The following is a 19785-nucleotide window of genomic DNA, read 5'->3' on the forward strand; positions in this document are numbered from 1 at the left end:
TAAATTATTAATAAGTAAAATTTTCAGACGAAATTTGAATTTGAAAAACCGATTATTATTTCAAAAAATAACCGCCAAACTATCGGTGAAATTGAACAGCGTTAACCAACATTGTTTATTTCTGACGTACCCGCGAAACATCTGTTTGTTTTTTTATCATCTGGCAACACCAAACAAAATTACAAAATTATTCAAGTAGTCGAAATTATATACGAAATTTTAATTAAATATTGCAATGAGATAACCACAACAACTGGGGAAGCCAAATGAACCAACGAGGAAAAACACTTAAACCCAAGGCAAAAAGCTCGCTAGGCCAGTTGCGAGAAGCCCGTTAACTATATTTAGTATTTTATTATATTTGTTTGACTTTAACGGATAAGACTGAGCGGAGAGATAATTTATTGATAAAAACCCAAAGCCGTAAGCAAAAGGCAACGCAACAAAGAGACTGATTGTGTCTTTGACCCCACTTCAACCTGCCCCCAACGTAATTTCGATCGCTTTCACTGTTTGTTGCTTTCACAATCGGACGATTTCGATCGAATAATAACTATAAGATGTGTGTGATATTCTTTTATGCGAACGCAGAGCCGTCTCCTGGTGGCTATAAACTCATCTTGGCATCGAATCGTGATGAATTCTATGCCCGTGAGACACAACAGGTGGGCAAGTGGTCGCAGGCTCAACATGTCTATGGTGGTTAGTGGTCAAATGAGTGGAGAGAAATGTTAGGATAAAGCCAATTTTGAACGTTTCTCGTTTTGTTTGTGTAGGCATTGATCTGGAACCAGGACGCGAAGGAGGCACTTGGCTGGCCATTGGCCATCATCAGGATGTATTCAAAGTGGGTGCTCTGCTCAATTTAACTGGCGAACCAAAACCCAGGAATGCAATTGGTAATCATTCACAGCTCAGGCTCACCAGCTAAATGCTCAGATTCTCAGCTTCTTCATATTTGTTGGCACTAATCCTTAAATCCATCCAACCCGTTCGTTTTCCTCTAAGCCCTGAACATTTTGCAACCGCATCAGCAAATACCCACAAATAACGAACATTTCTTACTAGGACGCGGCATGATTGTGGCAGATTATGTGAAAGAATCATCCAAGGAGTTCAATTCAATGAATTATAATCGAAGATTACTCAAGGATTGCAACCAATATAGTGCCTTTAATTTTGTCTCCATTGAGATTACGTAAGTTAGATATTACATCGTCATCGCCCTCATAATCCAATTTTATTTATCTGTTCCACTTTTAAGACCCACCTCAGCTCAGATACAGTTGCTTAGCAATGTGCCACCTACATTGGCACAGTTCGAACCAGGCAAATCATACGGATTTGGCAACAGTCTGCCATCGTCGCCCTTCCAAAAGGTTAGCCACGGTCAACAGCAATTCGAAGCAACTGTCCGAGAGCATGGCAATGCTTCGGTGGATGTACTAAGCTCTCATCTGTTGGAATTACTGAAAAACAAACATAAATTCTGGCCCGATCCGGAACTGCAGCGACGGGCTCCGAATTGGGGTGAGGGTTTAAGTTCATTGAATGTCTTTATCGATCATCAAGGCTATGGCAGTCGCACACATACAGTCATCCTTGTGGATAGCCAGAATAAAATGCATTTCATAGAGGAAACAATGGCTGGCCTAGATCCTGAGGGTGAATGGCTACACAAACACATTGAGAAACAATTTTAGCCGACTTTTTGTGCATTTTTCCAATTTTGTTTTATATAGAAATATATATATATAATATACACTCTCATGGTGATATATACTTTTCGTGTTTATGAACAAAAACAAAAAAAAAGAAATCTAAAAATCTCTCCCTCTAACATGCCGAGGTTCATCATAACATCACGGGTTTATCTTTATGATCTTTTTTGTAGTCATATTATGTGTATATATAATTAAGTAGCTAAGGTGAGTCTACTTATAGCTCTTGCCCACGCGGCCACTAGATGCTTCGCCTCCGCCTCCTCCTCCACCAGCTTGATGCAGCATGTTCTTGAATTTACGTGAATTCAAGGCACGTTTCCTAAAATTAAAGTTGACAACGAAAATGAGATTGCTTTGGTTTCATTTTTGGGATTTCCGCTTACCGTTTATTGAGTGTATTCCTCGTCAGTGGAATATATGCATACGGATCCAATTTGCCACGTTGTTTCATATCACCTTTAGCCTTCTTGCTGCCATATTCACTGCCCGCTGGCCGCTGCTGTTTACCACCATGACCCGATTTCATGGATACATTATCACCCCCATTGGCAGTAGATCCCAGCTGACGATGTATACCCTTGCCACCAGCTGTGTATCGTGAGGTGTTCGTCTTGCCCGAACGCATGCTTAGTGCATCCGTTGCCTTGCGTTTCCGTTTAGCACCTGTCGCCGCCTGTTGCTTCAATTCCTCCTCATCGCTGGAGTCATCTTCCATGCCACGTTTCGTCTTGGCATCTGGCTCATTGCCACTATCCGCAGAATCAGATGATTCGCCATCCGAATCATCGTCATCCATGGCCGTTGCCTGGCCACGTAAAGCCTTGTCACTAATAATGAGTCGACCATCCTCAGCCGTCTTGAATCCACCGTCAGGTACTTGAGGTTTCGATGATTTTGAAATTTTGCTACTGGCCACCGCAGATGAACCGCTCGCTGCATCATACAATGGAGAGAGAAGAAATGCAATGAAATCTACCAATGATGATCAACTGGATCGCTTGCAACTTACTCAGCACATTGCCAATGGATTTGAGATCGGCCAAATCGACTATTTCATCGGCTTCCTCGCGTATGTATGTGCTACGTTGTTTGGCCTTGGAACGACGTTTGCTGTTGGCTGCTGCTGCACCACCATTCTCCCCTTGATCGTCGGCATCCATATCTTCGGGCAGATCCGAATCCGAATCGGCCAAAATGTCATCAATGCTGGGGGTGGGAAAAACAATGAGTAACGAGCAATCTTTAGCAATCCTTCAACTTACGTATAGCTCTTCTGCTCCAGACCGTTTGCACCTCCTTCCTCATCGGAACTGTCACCAGCGGCGGCGGCAGCGGCATCTTCGCTCTGCTTCTTGCGCGTATCGCGTCGCATTTGTTTCCTGATCTTCTTGAGACGACGGTGGGTCACCTCATCGTCGCCAGGTACATAGCGAGCCAACTCCTCTGTGGTGAAACGTTTGCAAAGCTTCTTAAGGAAGTAACCAATTTGAATGCGACAATAGCGTTTAGTGTCTTTGGTCATGGCCGAAAGGGAACGCATCTGATTAAAAAAATATAACACAAGTTAGAAAAACGTGTACAAATTTTGAAACTTTGCCACTCACAATTGTCTCCAGATGATTGGCCACCAATGGAATGGGCAACACCTTGATAAATGTGATCAGAAATGCGACAGCGGCCTCTGCTTGATTTCTGGACTTTTGCACCAGGAACACGGTAATCTGTTGCATTAAAAACTCCAAAGTGGCCACAGTTAGGTATTGTCCCTGCTGCTGGAGGACCGCACGATAAGCCAATATTGTATTCGTTATCAGGGATTCATCGCCAGTAAAGCCAGCAGTTAGAATATCAACAAAATCATTTATTTTCCCCGCCTCCTGATACAAGTTGGCTATAAACTTGATAAGTTGTTCGGCAATGGGCTCCTTGCGAGTGGAGAACTCCTTGTAGTTAAGCACACCCTCGGGTATGGCCTTCATTACAAGCTGATCATTGTGGGTTAAATTGCTGCGGCATTCCAATAGAGATTTCAGACAACTAAAAACGAAAAAAGAAAATGGTCAATTGAGGGGGCCAAAATACGGCTGAAAAGGTAATTTACTATAAACGGGAAGCTTGGCAGACAGTGCAACTGGTGGTAAATGCCTCCAGGAGTAACTTTTGCAAGGCATTGCAATTCTTTCTCGTGAATTTCTGACATGATGCCAGCTCCGAAGTCATCAGTTCGCGTAGAAGTCTGCAAATGAATGAAAAGATGGGTTAGGTGATCATAAATTCTTTCAGATTCATTTCAGAATCTTACTCGTATGTTTTGCGTTGCTGCTTCTTTAGTTTTTGCTCGTCCTTGGACACCAGTTTCGACTTATCATTGCGCAGAACGGGAGCCATATGCTTCTCGAAATAGTGCTCAATGCCGCGGCATTTCTGGACACGGACAATGGCCGCGTTTATGTCGAAGAGAGCATCATACTCGAAACTAGCCGCTGCACTGGCGGCCAACTGTTCCTGGGCATTCTCGAAGAGCTGGGCTTGCACTTCGGGGGGAGTACGGGCCACATACAACCGTATCACCTCGAGAACCCGTTTCCTTTGATCCGCCTCATAGCTACCGCTTGGTTTCTGCGTATAGATATTGAAGAGGCGGGGCAAAAAGTTCTTGGCATATTGGCCAATAACTGCCAGACTCTCGGCTGATTGGTTTTCGTCGAGTAACTCGACTAAACCATCATAGATGGGTGGCCGAAATTCGGGATTCTTCTCCAGGGCAACACCCAATGTGGGTGCCAGTTGACGCAGATATTCGGGATCTCTTGGCTGGCGACAGAAGCCTGGAAATAGACCCCATAGCTGACAGGCGAGCAGCTCGTAGATGTGAGCAGATGCCGTATTCTTGGCATCGGCATATTCCCTCCATTTGGCCTGACACTGAATGGCAAGGGGGACAATGTGCTCCTTAAAGAATTGCAAACTGGCTCCTTTGGCACCCTCGCGCAGCAATGGCAGAAGCCATGATCGTTCCAATAGAATGTTTCCTCCGCTGATGCCGCCATTCAAAGGAATCGCCGTGAGAACCAATTCAGGACCAAGCGATTTAATGGCACTTATTAATGTGTGCTCAATCTGCAAACGAAGTGCACTTTGGCTATCGTAACGCTTTGCGATTGTCAGTAGAGATGGAGTCAGCTCAGTTCTGGAAAAGATTAGACACCGAATTGACCGAATCTTCTTGCGATATAGACTGTGGTTTGACTTACCCAAAGTGCTGGCCGCAGGCCTCAAACACAATGGAGAATATCAAGATGACATATTTGGATATCTCGCCAAAGGGAGAGTTGAGCACCTTATGGATGGCGGCTATAATCCTTGAGACGGGCTGACGATTCTGTTGGGCCGACTCACTAGTCGAACAGGCACGGGCCACACAATCTTGCAGCAATTCCTTAATGCAATTGGAAACACCCACCACAAGTTCGGTCCGCTCGGACAGCCAAAGATCGGTAGTGCAGATCTCTATGAGGCGGGGCAGAGCTTGCATGCATAGATCCAATTGAAGTGTGGCCAAATGAAGATGGCCCTCCTTGAGCACGGTAATCCAGGCCAGGGTCTGACGCACATCACTGCGATCGGGGCGATACTCGTGAATGGCGGCCAACAATTTGGCACACAATGTGGCATTCAAGTTGGAAGTGCGGGTAAGGAATAGGGTGTGCAGGGCTTGAAAGCAATTGGTGCGTACCAGGACATTCGACGCCGTCATTATGGATAGTAGATGCTCGCACACGCTGCGTATATCCTCAGTGCGGAAGCCACTCATCGTGTCCTTGAGCAGGGCCAGCGTATGAAGAACTGTTGTTTGAGAATTTGCCAGCATTTCGGGTTTAAATTGAGCCAAACAGAATTTGGTTACTCGACTACTGGCCGGATGATGGTTCACTGGCGACTTTTGTTCCTTTTCCTCCTTATCTTCTCCTTCTGCTGCTGGCGGTGGTGGCAACATGAAGCAGCTGCCATGGATTATGGAGACGACTGCATGCTGGGCTGCCTTACGTATCTTTGGCTTCGAGTGTATTGAAAACGACAGTAAAGCATCAAAATATTGAAATGTTGAACTATATGTCCATGTAGCATAATCCTGGGCACGCAACAACACCGAAAGACAACCAATTAGCTAAAAGAAGGAAGGAAGCATTAAATAATGCATAAAATCGGGGGAAAAGATTAGGCGTACATATCGTATGACCGACTGATTGCTGGACTCCATAAATCGCTGCAAGAGGCTCTGAAGTGTGGTTGATGTTTGACCGAAACGTTTCCTTAAAACAGCCGCCGGCACAGACTTAATGCCCATGGATAGCAATGCCACACCGGCTATAATATCACGCTCTTCTTGGGCAGCCTCAATCTGTTCCATTAGTAGCAAGAAATATTCCGTTGACGATTCAGTGCCACCGTTCTCATGGATAATTTCAGTTAGAGCACTCAAAATGGCCAACATTTCCTTATGCAGATCGGAGGAGGCACGAAAACCAGTTAAGAGTTTCTTAAAACTCATATTGGAGCAACTACTGTAATTGGAGGCAAAGGTTTTGAAAGTCTTGTAGGTGCCAGTGCCGGTACGAGTGGCATCATCCTGATCATCGTCCAGGGTGAAGCTCATCAGGCTGCCGGCCACTTCGTTTACTGTTGTTGTCTCTGCATTGTAGGCCTGACGTTGTTCATGTTTGTGCACCGCCTCCATGGTCAACGCATTGGGCGTGGCCGCAGCAGCAGCTACAAATACAAATCAAGTCAAATACATTAAAAAAGAAAAAACTCGTAGCCCATGCCATTTAAAAATTCATCGCGGAAATCTTACCAAGATTCAAATTTGGCTGAAAGAAACGAGATTTCGCCTTTAGACGATGCTTCATCTGCTCGGGATTCGAAGATGCAGCTTGGCCCTTGCTCCAGGTCTTGCCTTTGCCATGACGCTTCAGTTTCGAACGAAATTTACCCATATTTACATTCAAATATGCGCAAAGAATTCCAATCAAAAATTAAAATATCTTCTACACGTGTTTGGTGCTTGGTTCTTTACTCACGAACTCGAACATGTTCGTTCGTTTTCGAATCGAACGGTTTTCGACCAGATGGAGCCACTGAAAGGGGTAGTGTGCAGATGGAGCCACAAGCGTTTGGCAATCGATAATTTACAAATACAAAAAGAACCAGTGGTTTTTGAAATTTACAAATTGTTATATCCATTATTTACCTAGAAGCAATTTTGCAACATATTAATCAATACTATATACATTTTTAGTTGTTATAGTTATTTATTTGAAAGTTTTTGTTTTTATTTTTAAAATTCGTCTATTTAACTCTAAGGAAATTAAGCATTTTTTTCTTTTTACGGATTGCAGTTTTGTACAACATTTTGTTATTTAAAACTTCTCGGACATAAGTAGGACCACAAGTCCGGTCCAGCCAGTAAATGGATTACAGCCCTTACCCTGGCCGGTCACATCGTCATATTGCTCCCAGAGATAACCAGTTCTCTGATATTCCCGGAAGATATTCTTAACTAGATTCTCTCTAAGCTCCGAATAGATCTGTCTCGCCTGGGCGGCATTGGGACCTTCAATTTTGCCATAATGATGCAATGCCTTGCATGCCAAATAATTAATATTTATCCAAATGGGTCCACGCCAATATGGTGGATCATGTTCAGTGTTCCGTTTCAGATAGAGTGGCGCATCTTTGGATAAGGAACGCAAACCATAGGGTGTCCATAAAATTTGTGGATCCCGCAGTTCATTCATTATTTGAGCTAAATAGGGTGAATCATGATCGAGTTGCTCTAGCAACAATGGGAATAGATTCACATATCCAAAGTTGGAGGAGACAAATTTATACGATGGCTCCTCTAAGGTGAGACGAACCATTTCGGGCTGTTGTTGCTGATAATACTGCTGCTGATGATGATGTTGTTTCTGATGCTGCTGCATGGGCGGATGTTTAAGAACGACTTTATCTGTATGTAGACCCCAATCTGCATAACGTTTTGTATATGGATCTAAATGGTATTGATTGAGCAGCTGATTATCCATCAAATAGGAAGCTGTCTCATAGTATTTAACATCATCTTTGCCCAATATGGAGGACAATTCGGCCATCACTGAGGCCGCCATAGCCAGCCAACAGCGTAGATCGAGATGACGCTCCAAATCGGTAGGATGCGAGGCTCGCGGAAAGTCATCAAGGCCAGAAGACAGCGACTTCGGATTCAGTTCACGTAAAGTTGTGGCATTACGACCACGCCAATAATAGCTTCCCATGAGATCACCTGTAGGAAATCCAAGATAAAAACTATTTATGAAGAAAAAACCGAAATTCACATGCAAATTACCCTTTTGTGTGGTATTAAACCAATTGAACCAGGTCTGTAATCTGGGATACAAGCGTTCCAATGTCTCCAGTCTGCCCTTGCCTTTCTTGAACTCGACACGGTGACGGGTCAACAGTTTCTTGAGGGTTAAAAAGAATGTTGGCGGATTGGCATTGCTATTTCGCTGGATGACAAACTCCTCGGGCACTTTGGCCAATGCCTCAACGCCCAATATCTGCTCCCTGGGTATCCAACCCTCGACATTCAATAGATCAAACCAATGGCATATGATATCCAGTTCGATATCCAAATCCCATGCACTTATCAACAGACCATGAAATCCTTCATCCCAAAGAAAACCACGGGGAAAGAAGCTACGCGATGGCACTGCCGTATAGAGCGGTGCCTTCCAATAGGGAACTGGTTTCTGAGTATGCTGCGATTGGACACGACTAGAGCCATAGAAGTAGCCAATGCCACCCAACATATTGGCCAAAGCATTGCGTGCCATGTGGACTTCAGCCTGCGAGTAACCTTTGCTGGGCAATTCGAATGTGTCATCGAAACGTTGCTCGAATTGCTTGACTTTCTTTTGTAGAAGATCACTATAGGGGCGTCCGGTAATTGGCTTATGCAGTGCTGACCGTCCCAATGAATAGCCCGATGTCGATTGGTATGTTATATCTAGGGTAAAGTCCACTTCTGCCGTGATTTGTATGGCTATGAAATTGGGCTCTGGATTCGTAGAGGGCAAACCGTTTTGACTAACAATTTCGCCGGGCAATCCAATGAATCGTTGACCCCGCTTATCAGCAAAGGCACGAAAATGACTAACCAATGTGTCTTTGAGGCGAGCCAAAGATGGGGCCACGGTGCTCAAATAGGATTTATGAAGAATACGTCCCTTGACAGCTTGAAAGCGGACCTAGAACAAGTGGGGAGAGTGAGATTTGTGATTTACGGCAATCCTGAGTAACCAGCTCACCTGAAATTCACCCAATCCCTGTGTTTCGCCATAGACCCCTGCCTCCGGATTCTTCTCGTCCGATACGTATTTGATGTGACCATTTGTGCGCTCATCCAATGCCACATACCAAATCAAAGATATACTCTTGTCCCAAGCCTTCGTTGTGTTCCTGACCGATATGCGAGCTGTCCAATCGCCACCATAGCCACCCTCGTCTCCTCCTCCGTCCACACCATCATCGGTATCATCGCTGCCATATTTGACAAACGATGTCTTTATCTCAAAGGGTAAGTCCTGGATAACCTGGACACCAAAGCCTTGTCCATCATGATGGGTCCAGCCATAACCATCCAGCTGATCTCCCTGCTCGCACCAATGCCGTATCCCTTGGCCGCCATGGCCGAGATTGCTGGGCGTATACCACATCAAGCCCATCACCAAGGAATGTGGATCACGGGTTTTCATACCAAAGTACGTATTCGGCCTATATGAGCCCCAATAGCGTTTGGCTTCCTGCAATCCTGTGCGTATGACCATTTTTTGATTATCAAATGGTGTATTAACTCGTGTCTCCAAATAGCCCAAGTAGCCGCAATATGTGGCTATGGCCAAACAAATGCATCCAATTAGAGTCTTCCATTTGTCCAACATCAGTTTGGACGAGGAAGAGGTGAAGGAGAAGGGATTAAAACGAGATCGAGCAGCTGTACTGGAAGAGCTGCGTTTCTGCTTGGCAGCATACGCAGCAGCAGCGGCTGCAGCAGCCGGTGCCGGTTGTGCGGATGCCGTGGATTTTGGCGTCGCAATGCCAGCATTACGTGTCATTTTGACTAGTGGTAATTTGTTTACTTCTAATTTACTTTTTTTTCTTGTTTTAGTTGTCCTGGTTTTCCGCCCAGGGATCACTGGGCTTTGGCCGCTTCTGTTTATCCTATCACGAGTTTAACCGCCACAGAAGAGTATATTCAAGTGTTCTTCTTCTTATCAACAATTTCTATGCGGTTACATTGTTCTTCAAAAGAATTTTTTTGTTTTCTTCTCTGTTCAATAGAGCTGGGTAAACCATCGATACCCAAATTTGTCCAACACTATTTTTTAAATTTCGCAATACTAGTTAATCGATAACTTTTCCCCGATAATGTCGACTGCGATAGGTTTTGCTCCGATAATGTCGATAACGATAGGTTTGTCCCGATAACGATAGCTATGCTCCGATTATGTAAATAAGTGCTATCGAAATATCATCAGCTGTTGAAGTCAATAAATATTGGTACACAGCCTAAAAATGCAATTTGTTATAATTGTGAAATTATTTGAACAAGAATCATGGGTTCGTTTGGCCAAGAAGTTGACGAAATTTGGCCATCTTTGGAAGGTAGCTTCGAAACTTTAAATGACTTTGGTCGAAAACTTCTGAAGCAATGTAAATCGGTTGAGAAGCCCGACAATAATGAAACAAATGTAGACGTTCAGGAATTTATTGGTACATCGCGGGAATTCCCTTTAAAGGTATGAAATATTGATTTTATTGCTCTGTGATCCCATTTGTATGCTCGACAGTTTGGTGTAAACAGTTGCCGGGTGACTAGTCAACCAATGGCCCGACATGGTCACATAGCCAAACAAATTGCTTCCGTTTATCCAATAATACATGAACGAACCTTGGTGTTGTATTTAAACTATTTGGAGCATAAATGCCAGTGGGGTGAGTTACGGAGATAAATCGTTTACATTATACGATATCGTTCAATTCCAGGCAATGAGGTGGAACTTCCTATCTACCAGTCCCTTTCCTTGTGTGGATTCATCCAGCGACTGCTGGAGAAACGATGCGCCAGTTTCTTTGCCCGCAATGATAAATATCTCCTACTGACTGGCGAAACGGGAGCTAGTGGTTTTGAGCCCATCGGCTCCTTGCAAGAAAAGGCACCTCTTAAACTCGAGCATGTCCTTAGCTATGATGAAATCAAAATGTCTGCTCTTTTATCGGTTAGTTCCCACACTGAGTTCATTAATGAGGGCGAACGTGCCAATTGTGGTCGCATACAACGGGATCGCCGTCTTTTGGAGCCTGAGGGCGTTATAATGGGTTTAATTGGAGCTCGTCTCACGCGTCGGAATTTGATGGAATTCCAGGAAATCGTCATTGCCCGCTCCCAAAATACGTCGGAGGCAGGCTATGGCCTGGATTTGGCAAAGCCAGTGGAGACAAGGGCCCAAAGCTATCGACGGCTGTGGCGTCAATTCTATGAGACGCGCGATTTTCAGCATGGCGAGGTCAGCATTGACAATCAACGTTTCGGTGTATCCAAAAATAAGCAAGACGTATTCGATAATCTGGTAATGAAGCGACGGTATGCCATTAGTTTTGATACCTTACTGCTGGAGGCCCAGGCCAGGGCTAAGGCTATGGATAAATTGGCGTACATACATGTGGTTGGTTTCGGTTTGGGAGTATGGAGAGCAAATGCTCAGCAGGAGCAAATATTCCTAGAGACCTTTGAGCAACGCATTAGGGAGCTGGGCCGTCGTTTATCTCACATTGGTATCGTGCATTTCTCCTGGTTTCATTTGAATCGCTGCGGTGGTCTTCATAATGGAGCAATACTAAAGATACCAAAACATCCCGCAGAAGGCATACGCATACTTATCTCAAAACGGAATCCTGCCCAAAAGTTATCCCTGCCAGAGCATGAGAATATGTTGCTCTTTGTCACATATGCCTGGGATGGTAATGCCTTACCAGGAAACGAATTTTGGATGGTTAGTACATACCAAATATTTCGATTTTTGATGCGATAATTCTCTTTTACATGTTTTAGAACTTGCTTAAATCAACGGGGGACTCTTCTACGGCTTGCCACACACTAATTACGGAATTGCACAATCCGCATATTAATAGAGTTTACTGCAATGGCCACAATTTGCATATAGCATCACCGACAATGGGCGTCCTGCATATAGCCGACTATGCTAAGCGTGTACTACACAAGTCCAAAAAAATTAACAAAGATAGGAAGGATAAAGATAAAGAGTAGCCACATTGGCCATAAATCAAGTGGTTGTGGCTTACTATCTTATCTAATGGCTTCTTCTGTGACGAGTATTTACATCTGTCTACACCATTTATTTACCCTCTATGTGTAGGTCATCTAAAAAATATATTTCCTCTGTTCAACCTTTATCATATCTGTTGTTAGACCACTATGGCTTAAGCTCGTCATGTGGCGAACTGTGGCAACCGCAAAACGAAGAACAAAGAAAGTTCGCGTGAGACAATTTAAACAAAAATACGAATTTATTTCAAAAATTATGAGAGACATTTTAAGATATGTATTTGTGGGCCTATTACAACTGGTAACCGAATTTGGAGACCCAGCCAAGACCCTCTGATGTGGTTGTCTTTGGCTTATATTCACAGCCAATCCAACCGTCATAGCCAAATTCTTCAACCTGTTTGAATACATAGCCATAATCCAGTTCGCCTGCTACATCTGGTTCATGACGATGCGGCACTTGGGCAATTTGAAAGTGTCCAATCGAATTCTTATACTCCTTCAATGTGTAAGCAACATTTCCATGTATGTGCTGCAGATGGTAGAGATCGGCCAGTATTTTGACATTATCATAGCCCAGTTCATTCAGCACTTGCAATGCCTTTGGATACGAATTCATGAAATATGTTGGAATGGCATATTTATTGATTGGCTCGATGACACCCTGGAGATTATTTGCCTTGAGGCTTGCAGCAGCCACTTTCAAATTGGCCAAATATGTCTGGGCATGATCACTCTCCGAACGATCCGAAATAATGCCAGCTGTTATGTGAATCTTCTTGCATTGGGCCTGCTTGGCAAATTCAATGGTTTCATTCAATTGTTTCTTGAATAGTTCCTCGGATCCCGGAATGCTAGTGGAGCCAAAGCGAAGCTTGTCATTTGTCTTATCGAATGACAAATTGACCAGGCTAACAGTAATCCCTGTTGCTTGGATGGCATCAATAACGTTTTGCGTCTCGCCCTCGGGATAGGGAATCTCAACAGCAGGGAATCCTTGCTTATGGGCCAGACGAATGCGTTCAGCAATTGTTGTTGCTGTTTCCGTGAAAAGGAAATTTAAATTTGCTGCGAATTTTAATGCCATTTTTAATATTAGTTAGCTACAGTAGCGAACGGGTTCACGTCTAATAAACAACTAAGAGCATGATATCAATTATCTAGTGTTTTTCATATGCGCGACTTTTGATAATGCCAATGTCATAAGCACACACACACTCATTCATATGTAAGTCATAATACGTCATTAAACACAAAAATACCAACTTTTATAATAAATACATTAATCATTAGTGAAATCATAATTTCTGTGACATTTAAAGCAATTTACAATTGCACTTTAAGGTAAATATTTACTATAGCTACTCGGGCCCAAAACGCGCTTAAACAACATAAATTTGGTATCAAACGAAAAAGAAAAATTCCACGAGCACGACCTCAGGTGCGCCTTGACGATTTATTTCGTGGTTTTTGTGTAATTAACAAAAGAAAATTGACCTTTTTAGCCTTTCTAACTGTTTCTAGCTAAAATAGTGTGGCCAAATGTTACGACAATGTTGGAAAGCGCGCCAAATGGCGTTGCCAGATACCAAATTTTCTGGTTCAAAATTGGCGCCTTATTTAAATTTTTGCGGCAAATTCAAATAGATTGTTGATAAAAAAAAAAAGTTTATTATTTCGAAATACAATTGAGAGAAATTTATCCATATAATAATGTAATAATAATAATTGTTATACTTCAGTGCAATTGAGTTAATTTAATGGGCAATGACGTAAAGTTAAAGGTTAAAGATGTTTACCTACATATGTATTTACCTAAATGGAATATTAAATTACAATAAGAAAAAATAGGGAATAGAAAACAAGCCACGAAAGAATTGACAAATCGTTAAGTCCTTTTAATCACTATAAGGATTTATGAAATGTGAACTTCCAGTGTTTAACAATTTGAACGCGTTATTATCAAACCTTCGTGTGACGGAATGAAAGCCATTAAAATTCAAATTAATTAAAAATTCTTTTAAATGTTATTTATTCTGATATCAATTAATTTAAACATTTACTATTTCGGAAAATTGAAATGGAAATAAATAAATTTTTAATTAATGTGTTCCTGGCATCCTAGCACTGCAACGATAAAACTTTTTTATTAATGTGTTAGTTAGGCTAAAAATAAGATTAATTGGCTTTATTTAAAATAGAGAAAATTGATAGCATTTTAATTATATTTCTTATTATTTCTATTTCTTTTGTGAGTGTCTTTTGGGACCTTTTTAAAGAAAATTGTTTAAAAACGGAAAGAATTATTAATATTAGGTTAGTTTATTGAATTGAGAACAAACCATTTCACCCTATGGGTGTATGGTATAAAAACCGTGGCGGGCAGTATAAATAAAAAATAAACATTTTGAAATAAAGTTTGCTTTATGTCATGTGCATTTTTTTTAATCGAATTAGGGACAATGTTAATTTGAGAGGTGCTTCTAACTAATTCCCTTATGCTGATTCCAAATATGAACTCGGTTTTGCCAAAAGTTACTATAGAAAGTAAAGGAAATTTTGTTGTACATTTTTAACAGATTTTAGAATATCTTGAATGCGAGAATTTTAGAATATCGTGAGAGAGATTACACAAAATTAAAAAACAAAAAGTTCTTTGAATGCCTATACCTTACTTTTGGGTTCCAATTTAACTTAATTTATAACGATATCCAAAGCGTAAAAAAATATCGGCCTGTTTTATATTGGACTTTATACCAAATCTTTGGTGATTTTAGCCAGAGGGCGAATGTTGTTATTATTTCCGAACATTTTTTTCACAAAATTTAAAACAAAATATCAAATTTGTATGTTTGTCAAAAATTTTCAGTGTTGAAAAGTAAAAAATTCAGCTAAAGCTAGATTTCAGTGTTGGCAAATGCTATTTTTTATTTGGCGCGTTGTTTGACCGCCCTGGCAGCTAAATATTTTACTCTAAATTATAAAATGAAGAAATATTCCGCTGCTCTGGCAGCCGAATATTGTATTCTGAACTATATTTGTTCTCTAAAATCAAGAAATAATGTAAACTCAACAATATTTTCGATTGTTGAGAATAGTGCGAACAAAAGTTTCAAAAAGCGCGCGTATTCGAGTATCCGATATTTGGCATCTGGCAACGCTATCTCAAAATTTGACAGCTTCTTTAAGCCGGAAACAGCTACTCTTAGCTATAGTCCCGCTAAAAACATGATTTTTCTTTTGTTTATTGCACAAAAACTACATAATAAATCGCCAAGGCGCACCTGAGGTCGTGCTCGTGGAATTTTTCTCTTTCGTTTGATAACAAATTTATGTAGTTTAAGCGCGTTTTGGGCCCGAGTAACTATAGTAAATATTTACCGTAAATATTTACCAAATAATAAATCAAACTGTTTTTATTTTTTATAAATATACATACATACATAGAATTTCTACCTCTTCACATCAAAAGTTCATTAGACTTTTATCGCTGCGGCGACTTTTCACTTTGCGAAAGAGAGACAAGCAGAGAGGGAGAGTGAGGCAGTCGAATCCGTTTGCTGGTTAAGGAGAGGTGAAGGCGGCGGCTCTAATCAACAAGCTGCGCACTTTTCTTCTTTCTTTCCTTTCTTTTTTATTATGCGAAGGCGTCACATGGGCATGGCGTAAACAAATGAACGCAACAAAACGAAGAGCAAAAAAGAACAGAATTTTTGTATCGAAAGTAGTCGACTTTGCAGATATCCTCTAATTCGTTCTTGGCTTAATTAGTTAGTTCAAAAGCTTAGAACACTGAATTTTAAAACATCTTAAAAAACCACATAAGAAATATTTATGCACAGGGTATATAAAATTCCAATTTATCTCACTTTCCCACTTCTCACATTCTCTGCTGCTATCTCGTCTTGCATCTCTCTTATGCTGGTATTGGCTCTCTGTCTCTCTGCGTTTAGCCTTCAAATTTGCGTCGTAGTCGTTGCCTTGACCATCACCTAGAAATACTCTATCTCTTTCCTTCTCTCTCACTCTTGCTTCTAATATGGTTTTTGTGGGTGGCATTGTGGTTGCGGTTGATGGTTGGTAGAATGCTTGGGAAGGGGTTTGGCGGGGTGGCACAATCAGGTGCCAACAACAAAACATATGATTGTTGCAATAAAGAGAAAATTGAAAAAAAAAAAGAAAGAAAGCAAAACAGAAAAAAATCATAATTAAATACATGCATAGGTGAAAAATTAGGAAAGAGAGACAGAGTGTGTGTGTGTGTGTGTGGGGTGGTGGGAGGTGGAGGGAGGTGGTTGCCTTTCTGCTGACGACGGGAGGTGTGTACATGATGATGGGGGGTGGTACACAAACGGTGGGTGGCGAGTATCAAAATGTTAGTAAACTTTTTCAAGGTCACCTCAAGTATGAACTAATACCTAATCAACCGCTAGCAAAGCAGAGCAACAAACGCAAACAGCGCAGTCAACGTTGACTGCATTTTTTTCTTTTTCTTTCTCCTTATACTGTTTCTTCTTCTGTGTGTTTGACCGAAAATATTGTTTATAACAATTCTACATACATACATACATACATAGGGGTGATCGATCAGGTGATCCCCAGGCCTCGCACAACTTTATGTTTGTTTAAACAAATTAATAATGATTTGCAAAATGTTTCTGCAATTTATAGATTATTCAAGGTCAAAATTGTTGTACAAGAGGCTACACCTAATCGGAACACAATTCATCATCATATTAAGTCCTTTAATATTCATTCGACAATTAGTTTGAAGTCTAAACTTTAGACTGTTATAACTAAATGATACGAAACACGTCCATGGGGAACAGTCGAAAATAATGCCTAATTTTAAACTCTTAATCCAAAATTCAATCGGTAGTGTTAGATTTCTATTAATTTCTTGCTTCAATTGATTTTAAATTGTTGAATAAACTAATTAAAAATTACATTTCGCAGACGCTGACATAATTTAAGTGCTTCAATCTGAAAAAAATGTTAAAAAATATATATTTGAGTCGGTTCTGACGGTGGCAGAGGGGATGTAAATGTCTAATGTACATACATTCATACATACATACATTCATACATACATACATATGTACATATGTATCGGCATACCCTAATCTAAGACTGATATGATCTAACAAAGACTTAGTCACCCTCTGTTCTATTTTTCATAGTTGTGAATAAACTTAAAGTTTGTATCTGTATATACGGGAATACATACATACATATGTATGTACACATATGTATATGTACAGTGTATATGTATATAATACATTTAAGATCTGTGTACATCTTTCTCTATGTGCAATATACATACACACACACACACACGCACACATACCTACATAGATGTCGTCGATGCTGTTGGCTTCTCACACCGATATTTCAAGGTCGCTCGAACAAACAAAAAAGAAAAATTTGAGAACAAAAATCGCGAAACAAACAAAAATAATTGCAAAACAAAAGAAAAGAAAACAAAAACAAAATAAAATGAAAAAAAAGAAAAAGATACAATCAGAAAAGGAAATCAAGCCCTGCTACACGTGGAGCCACACCTCCTTGCCAAACAGCCTGCCTTTCTCTCTGTCTCTCTCTCTCTCACTCTCTCTCTCTCTTGTCTCTATTTCTCTGTCTCTCGCTCTATTTATAGAATTGCAATTGTTGTTTCATCTTCTACATATGTACGTGCGACTAGTCGCGTTGGCGACAACAAAAACAAAATCAAAAAAAAAAAAATAAACAAGAACAATTCATTTATCAACCAAAAACGAAAATAAAAGAAAGACGAGGGGAAAGGAAAGGTTTATTATTTAACAACTGTGCGAGAAATGCAAAAACGAAATGACAAATAACCGTAGAGTTGAAACAGGCGGAGAGAGAGAGAGAGAGAAAGTGTGTGTGTGGGAGTGGAAGTGGGAGTGGAAGTGGAAGTATGAAAGCAGAGAGAAGAAAAGTGCTTAAGCGCGTGACTGTTCATGTCTGTTTTAAAACGCCACTGAATTTTGACATTTTTTTTTTTTGATTTTATGAGATTTTTCATTCAGAGAGCACAACAACCAAACCCGAAAGACATACAAAATTATAAAATGTATAAATTTGTAATGATTAATTCTCTAATAAATTCTTATCCAATTTACCCTTTTGGTTTTTTACTTATGTATGTACATACATACATACATACATAAATAATCTATTTACTTTTTTTTTATTTTTTGGTTTTATCTACTTCCTGGGGGCGAAACACAAAGACAAAATAAGATAGAGAGGAAAGATATGTATGTACATACATACATATGAATGTAAGTATGCATGTACATTGTACATTATAGAGTCTTTAATATAGAGGATACAATGAGAAAGGATACAAGCTAAAAGACATACATATGTACATATGTATGTACATACATATGTATAACATGGACCAGTATTTACCTTTCCCTCTCTATAGCATTAAAGTGACTGCTTAAAATAAGATGTCATACATGAAAATTGGCAAAAAAAAAAGATATATGTATGTATGTACATACATATGTACATATATACATACATATGTACATTCATATATACATTGTCTTAACTAATCCCAAAAAAGAAAATGTTTAAACTTATAAGAATTTTAGTAAATTTGTTTATTAGAACAAAAAGTATACATATTTCAGATGTTGTAAATAAGTTAATATTAGAGATTATTATTTCAAACCATTAAGTAAAATCCTAAAAAAAAAGAGGCTTGTGATCAATTAGTTGAGGCTACAAAAGTTTTTTTTTTTTTCATTACTTTTTAATATTTTCTCAGTCTACGTATAAAAAACAAACAAAATAAATTTTGGCAAAGTTTTTGTCTAGAATTTTTTTTAAAACGGTTATATAATTTTTGAAAAATTTATAATTATTATCTGATTGAAAAATTCGGCAAAAGAAACTTAAAATTTAAAGTATTAGCATTTTTAATTTAGTCTAGTTGGTAGTGTATATAAATTCGTTGTGATATATTATAAAGTGGGGCCACTTGGCATTCCATTACTTTCGCTGCAAATACACATACTCCTACACAAAATGACACATACACACATAGAAACATACATATGTATGTATGTATGTATGTACGTCGTCGCATATTGTTTTTAATATCTAGCTATATGTACATACATTTACGATATGCGTATTTTTTTTGTTTTGGCTTTTTTTTTTATAATTGTTTTTACAATTTTTATTGGGGTTAAGGCCTTCTTGACTTACCATCGCGCCTTTTGTTTTTGTTTTTATTTTAAAAACGTGCAAAATACGAAAACGATTTCTCTTTTTTTTTGTTTTTTGTTTTCGTTGTTGTTGTTGTTGTCGATTTCGCATTTTGTTTTTATTTGCAATTTTTATATTTTGTTGTCACTTTGGTTTTTGAAGCTCTTTTGTATTTTTTTTTTTGCTACTTTCTGTGTGTTTTCACTGTGGTGGGCGTCATTTAATATTTAACAAACAATTTCTTTCAATGTCAAAATATTTCATTTTCATAGAAAAATTAAAAACAAAACATAAATACATACATATGTACATATTTTTCATTTTATGGAAAATGCCAAAGTTAAAAAACTTTATTAAACCAAACTAAAAATATTTTTGGTCATAATTTGCTGATAAGAAAGTGCCTACTCTATAATTTTTCAATTTTTT

The 19785-nt window shown here is 39.8% G+C and overlaps 5 protein-coding genes across 7 annotated transcripts; 2 read left to right on the plus strand and 3 right to left on the minus strand.

Annotated features, from left to right (window-relative positions):
- The first annotated feature begins 148 nt into the window (after positions 1-148).
- LOC6648773 (transport and Golgi organization protein 2) lies at positions 149-1882 on the plus strand. 2 transcript variants are annotated; one of them, XM_002071814.4, is made up of 4 exons: positions 149-702; positions 777-899; positions 1009-1198; positions 1265-1764. In XM_002071814.4, the coding sequence occupies exons 1-4, from the start codon at positions 561-563 to the stop codon at positions 1701-1703; spliced, it is 894 nt and encodes a 297-aa protein (XP_002071850.2). In that variant the 5' UTR covers positions 149-560; the 3' UTR covers positions 1704-1764. The 2 variants fall into 2 exon arrangements, with proteins under 2 accessions (XP_002071850.2, XP_023035343.1); XM_023179575.2 differs by having other exon boundaries at positions 150-702; positions 1069-1198; positions 1265-1882.
- LOC6648707 (RRP12-like protein) lies at positions 1851-6813 on the minus strand. The gene is made up of 10 exons (XM_002071815.4): positions 6580-6813; positions 5953-6494; positions 4979-5892; positions 4027-4914; positions 3826-3960; positions 3329-3761; positions 2987-3264; positions 2734-2930; positions 2108-2657; positions 1851-2043 (listed from the first exon to the last, which is right to left on the minus strand). The coding sequence occupies exons 1-10, from the start codon at positions 6719-6721 to the stop codon at positions 1935-1937; spliced, it is 4188 nt and encodes a 1395-aa protein (XP_002071851.1). The 5' UTR covers positions 6722-6813; the 3' UTR covers positions 1851-1934.
- Positions 6814-7035: 222 nt separating this feature from the next.
- LOC6648708 (mannosyl-oligosaccharide glucosidase GCS1) lies at positions 7036-10116 on the minus strand. Its single transcript, XM_002071816.4, has 3 exons — positions 9074-10116; positions 8110-9013; positions 7036-8046 (listed from the first exon to the last, which is right to left on the minus strand). The coding sequence occupies exons 1-3, from the start codon at positions 9878-9880 to the stop codon at positions 7145-7147; spliced, it is 2613 nt and encodes an 870-aa protein (XP_002071852.1). The 5' UTR covers positions 9881-10116; the 3' UTR covers positions 7036-7144.
- A 183-nt stretch (positions 10117-10299) lies between these two features.
- Positions 10300-12368, plus strand: LOC6648709. Of its 2 annotated transcripts, none has more exons than XM_002071817.3 (4): positions 10300-10564; positions 10616-10760; positions 10812-11818; positions 11878-12368. In XM_002071817.3, exons 1-4 carry the CDS (start codon positions 10382-10384, stop codon positions 12091-12093), a joined length of 1551 nt encoding a protein of 516 aa, XP_002071853.1. In that variant the 5' UTR covers positions 10300-10381; the 3' UTR covers positions 12094-12368. The 2 variants fall into 2 exon arrangements, with proteins under 2 accessions (XP_002071853.1, XP_023034733.1); XM_023178965.1 differs by having other exon boundaries at positions 10497-10564; positions 10630-10760.
- LOC6648710 (putative hydroxypyruvate isomerase) lies at positions 12335-13498 on the minus strand. The gene has a single exon (XM_002071818.4). It carries the CDS (start codon positions 13196-13198, stop codon positions 12404-12406), a length of 795 nt encoding a protein of 264 aa, XP_002071854.1. The 5' UTR covers positions 13199-13498; the 3' UTR covers positions 12335-12403.
- Positions 13499-19785: the final 6287 nt, after the last annotated feature.

This window comes from Drosophila willistoni (genome assembly GCF_018902025.1).
Source record: "Drosophila willistoni isolate 14030-0811.24 chromosome XL unlocalized genomic scaffold, UCI_dwil_1.1 Seg141, whole genome shotgun sequence".
Taxonomy (NCBI): Eukaryota; Metazoa; Arthropoda; class Insecta; order Diptera; family Drosophilidae; genus Drosophila; species Drosophila willistoni.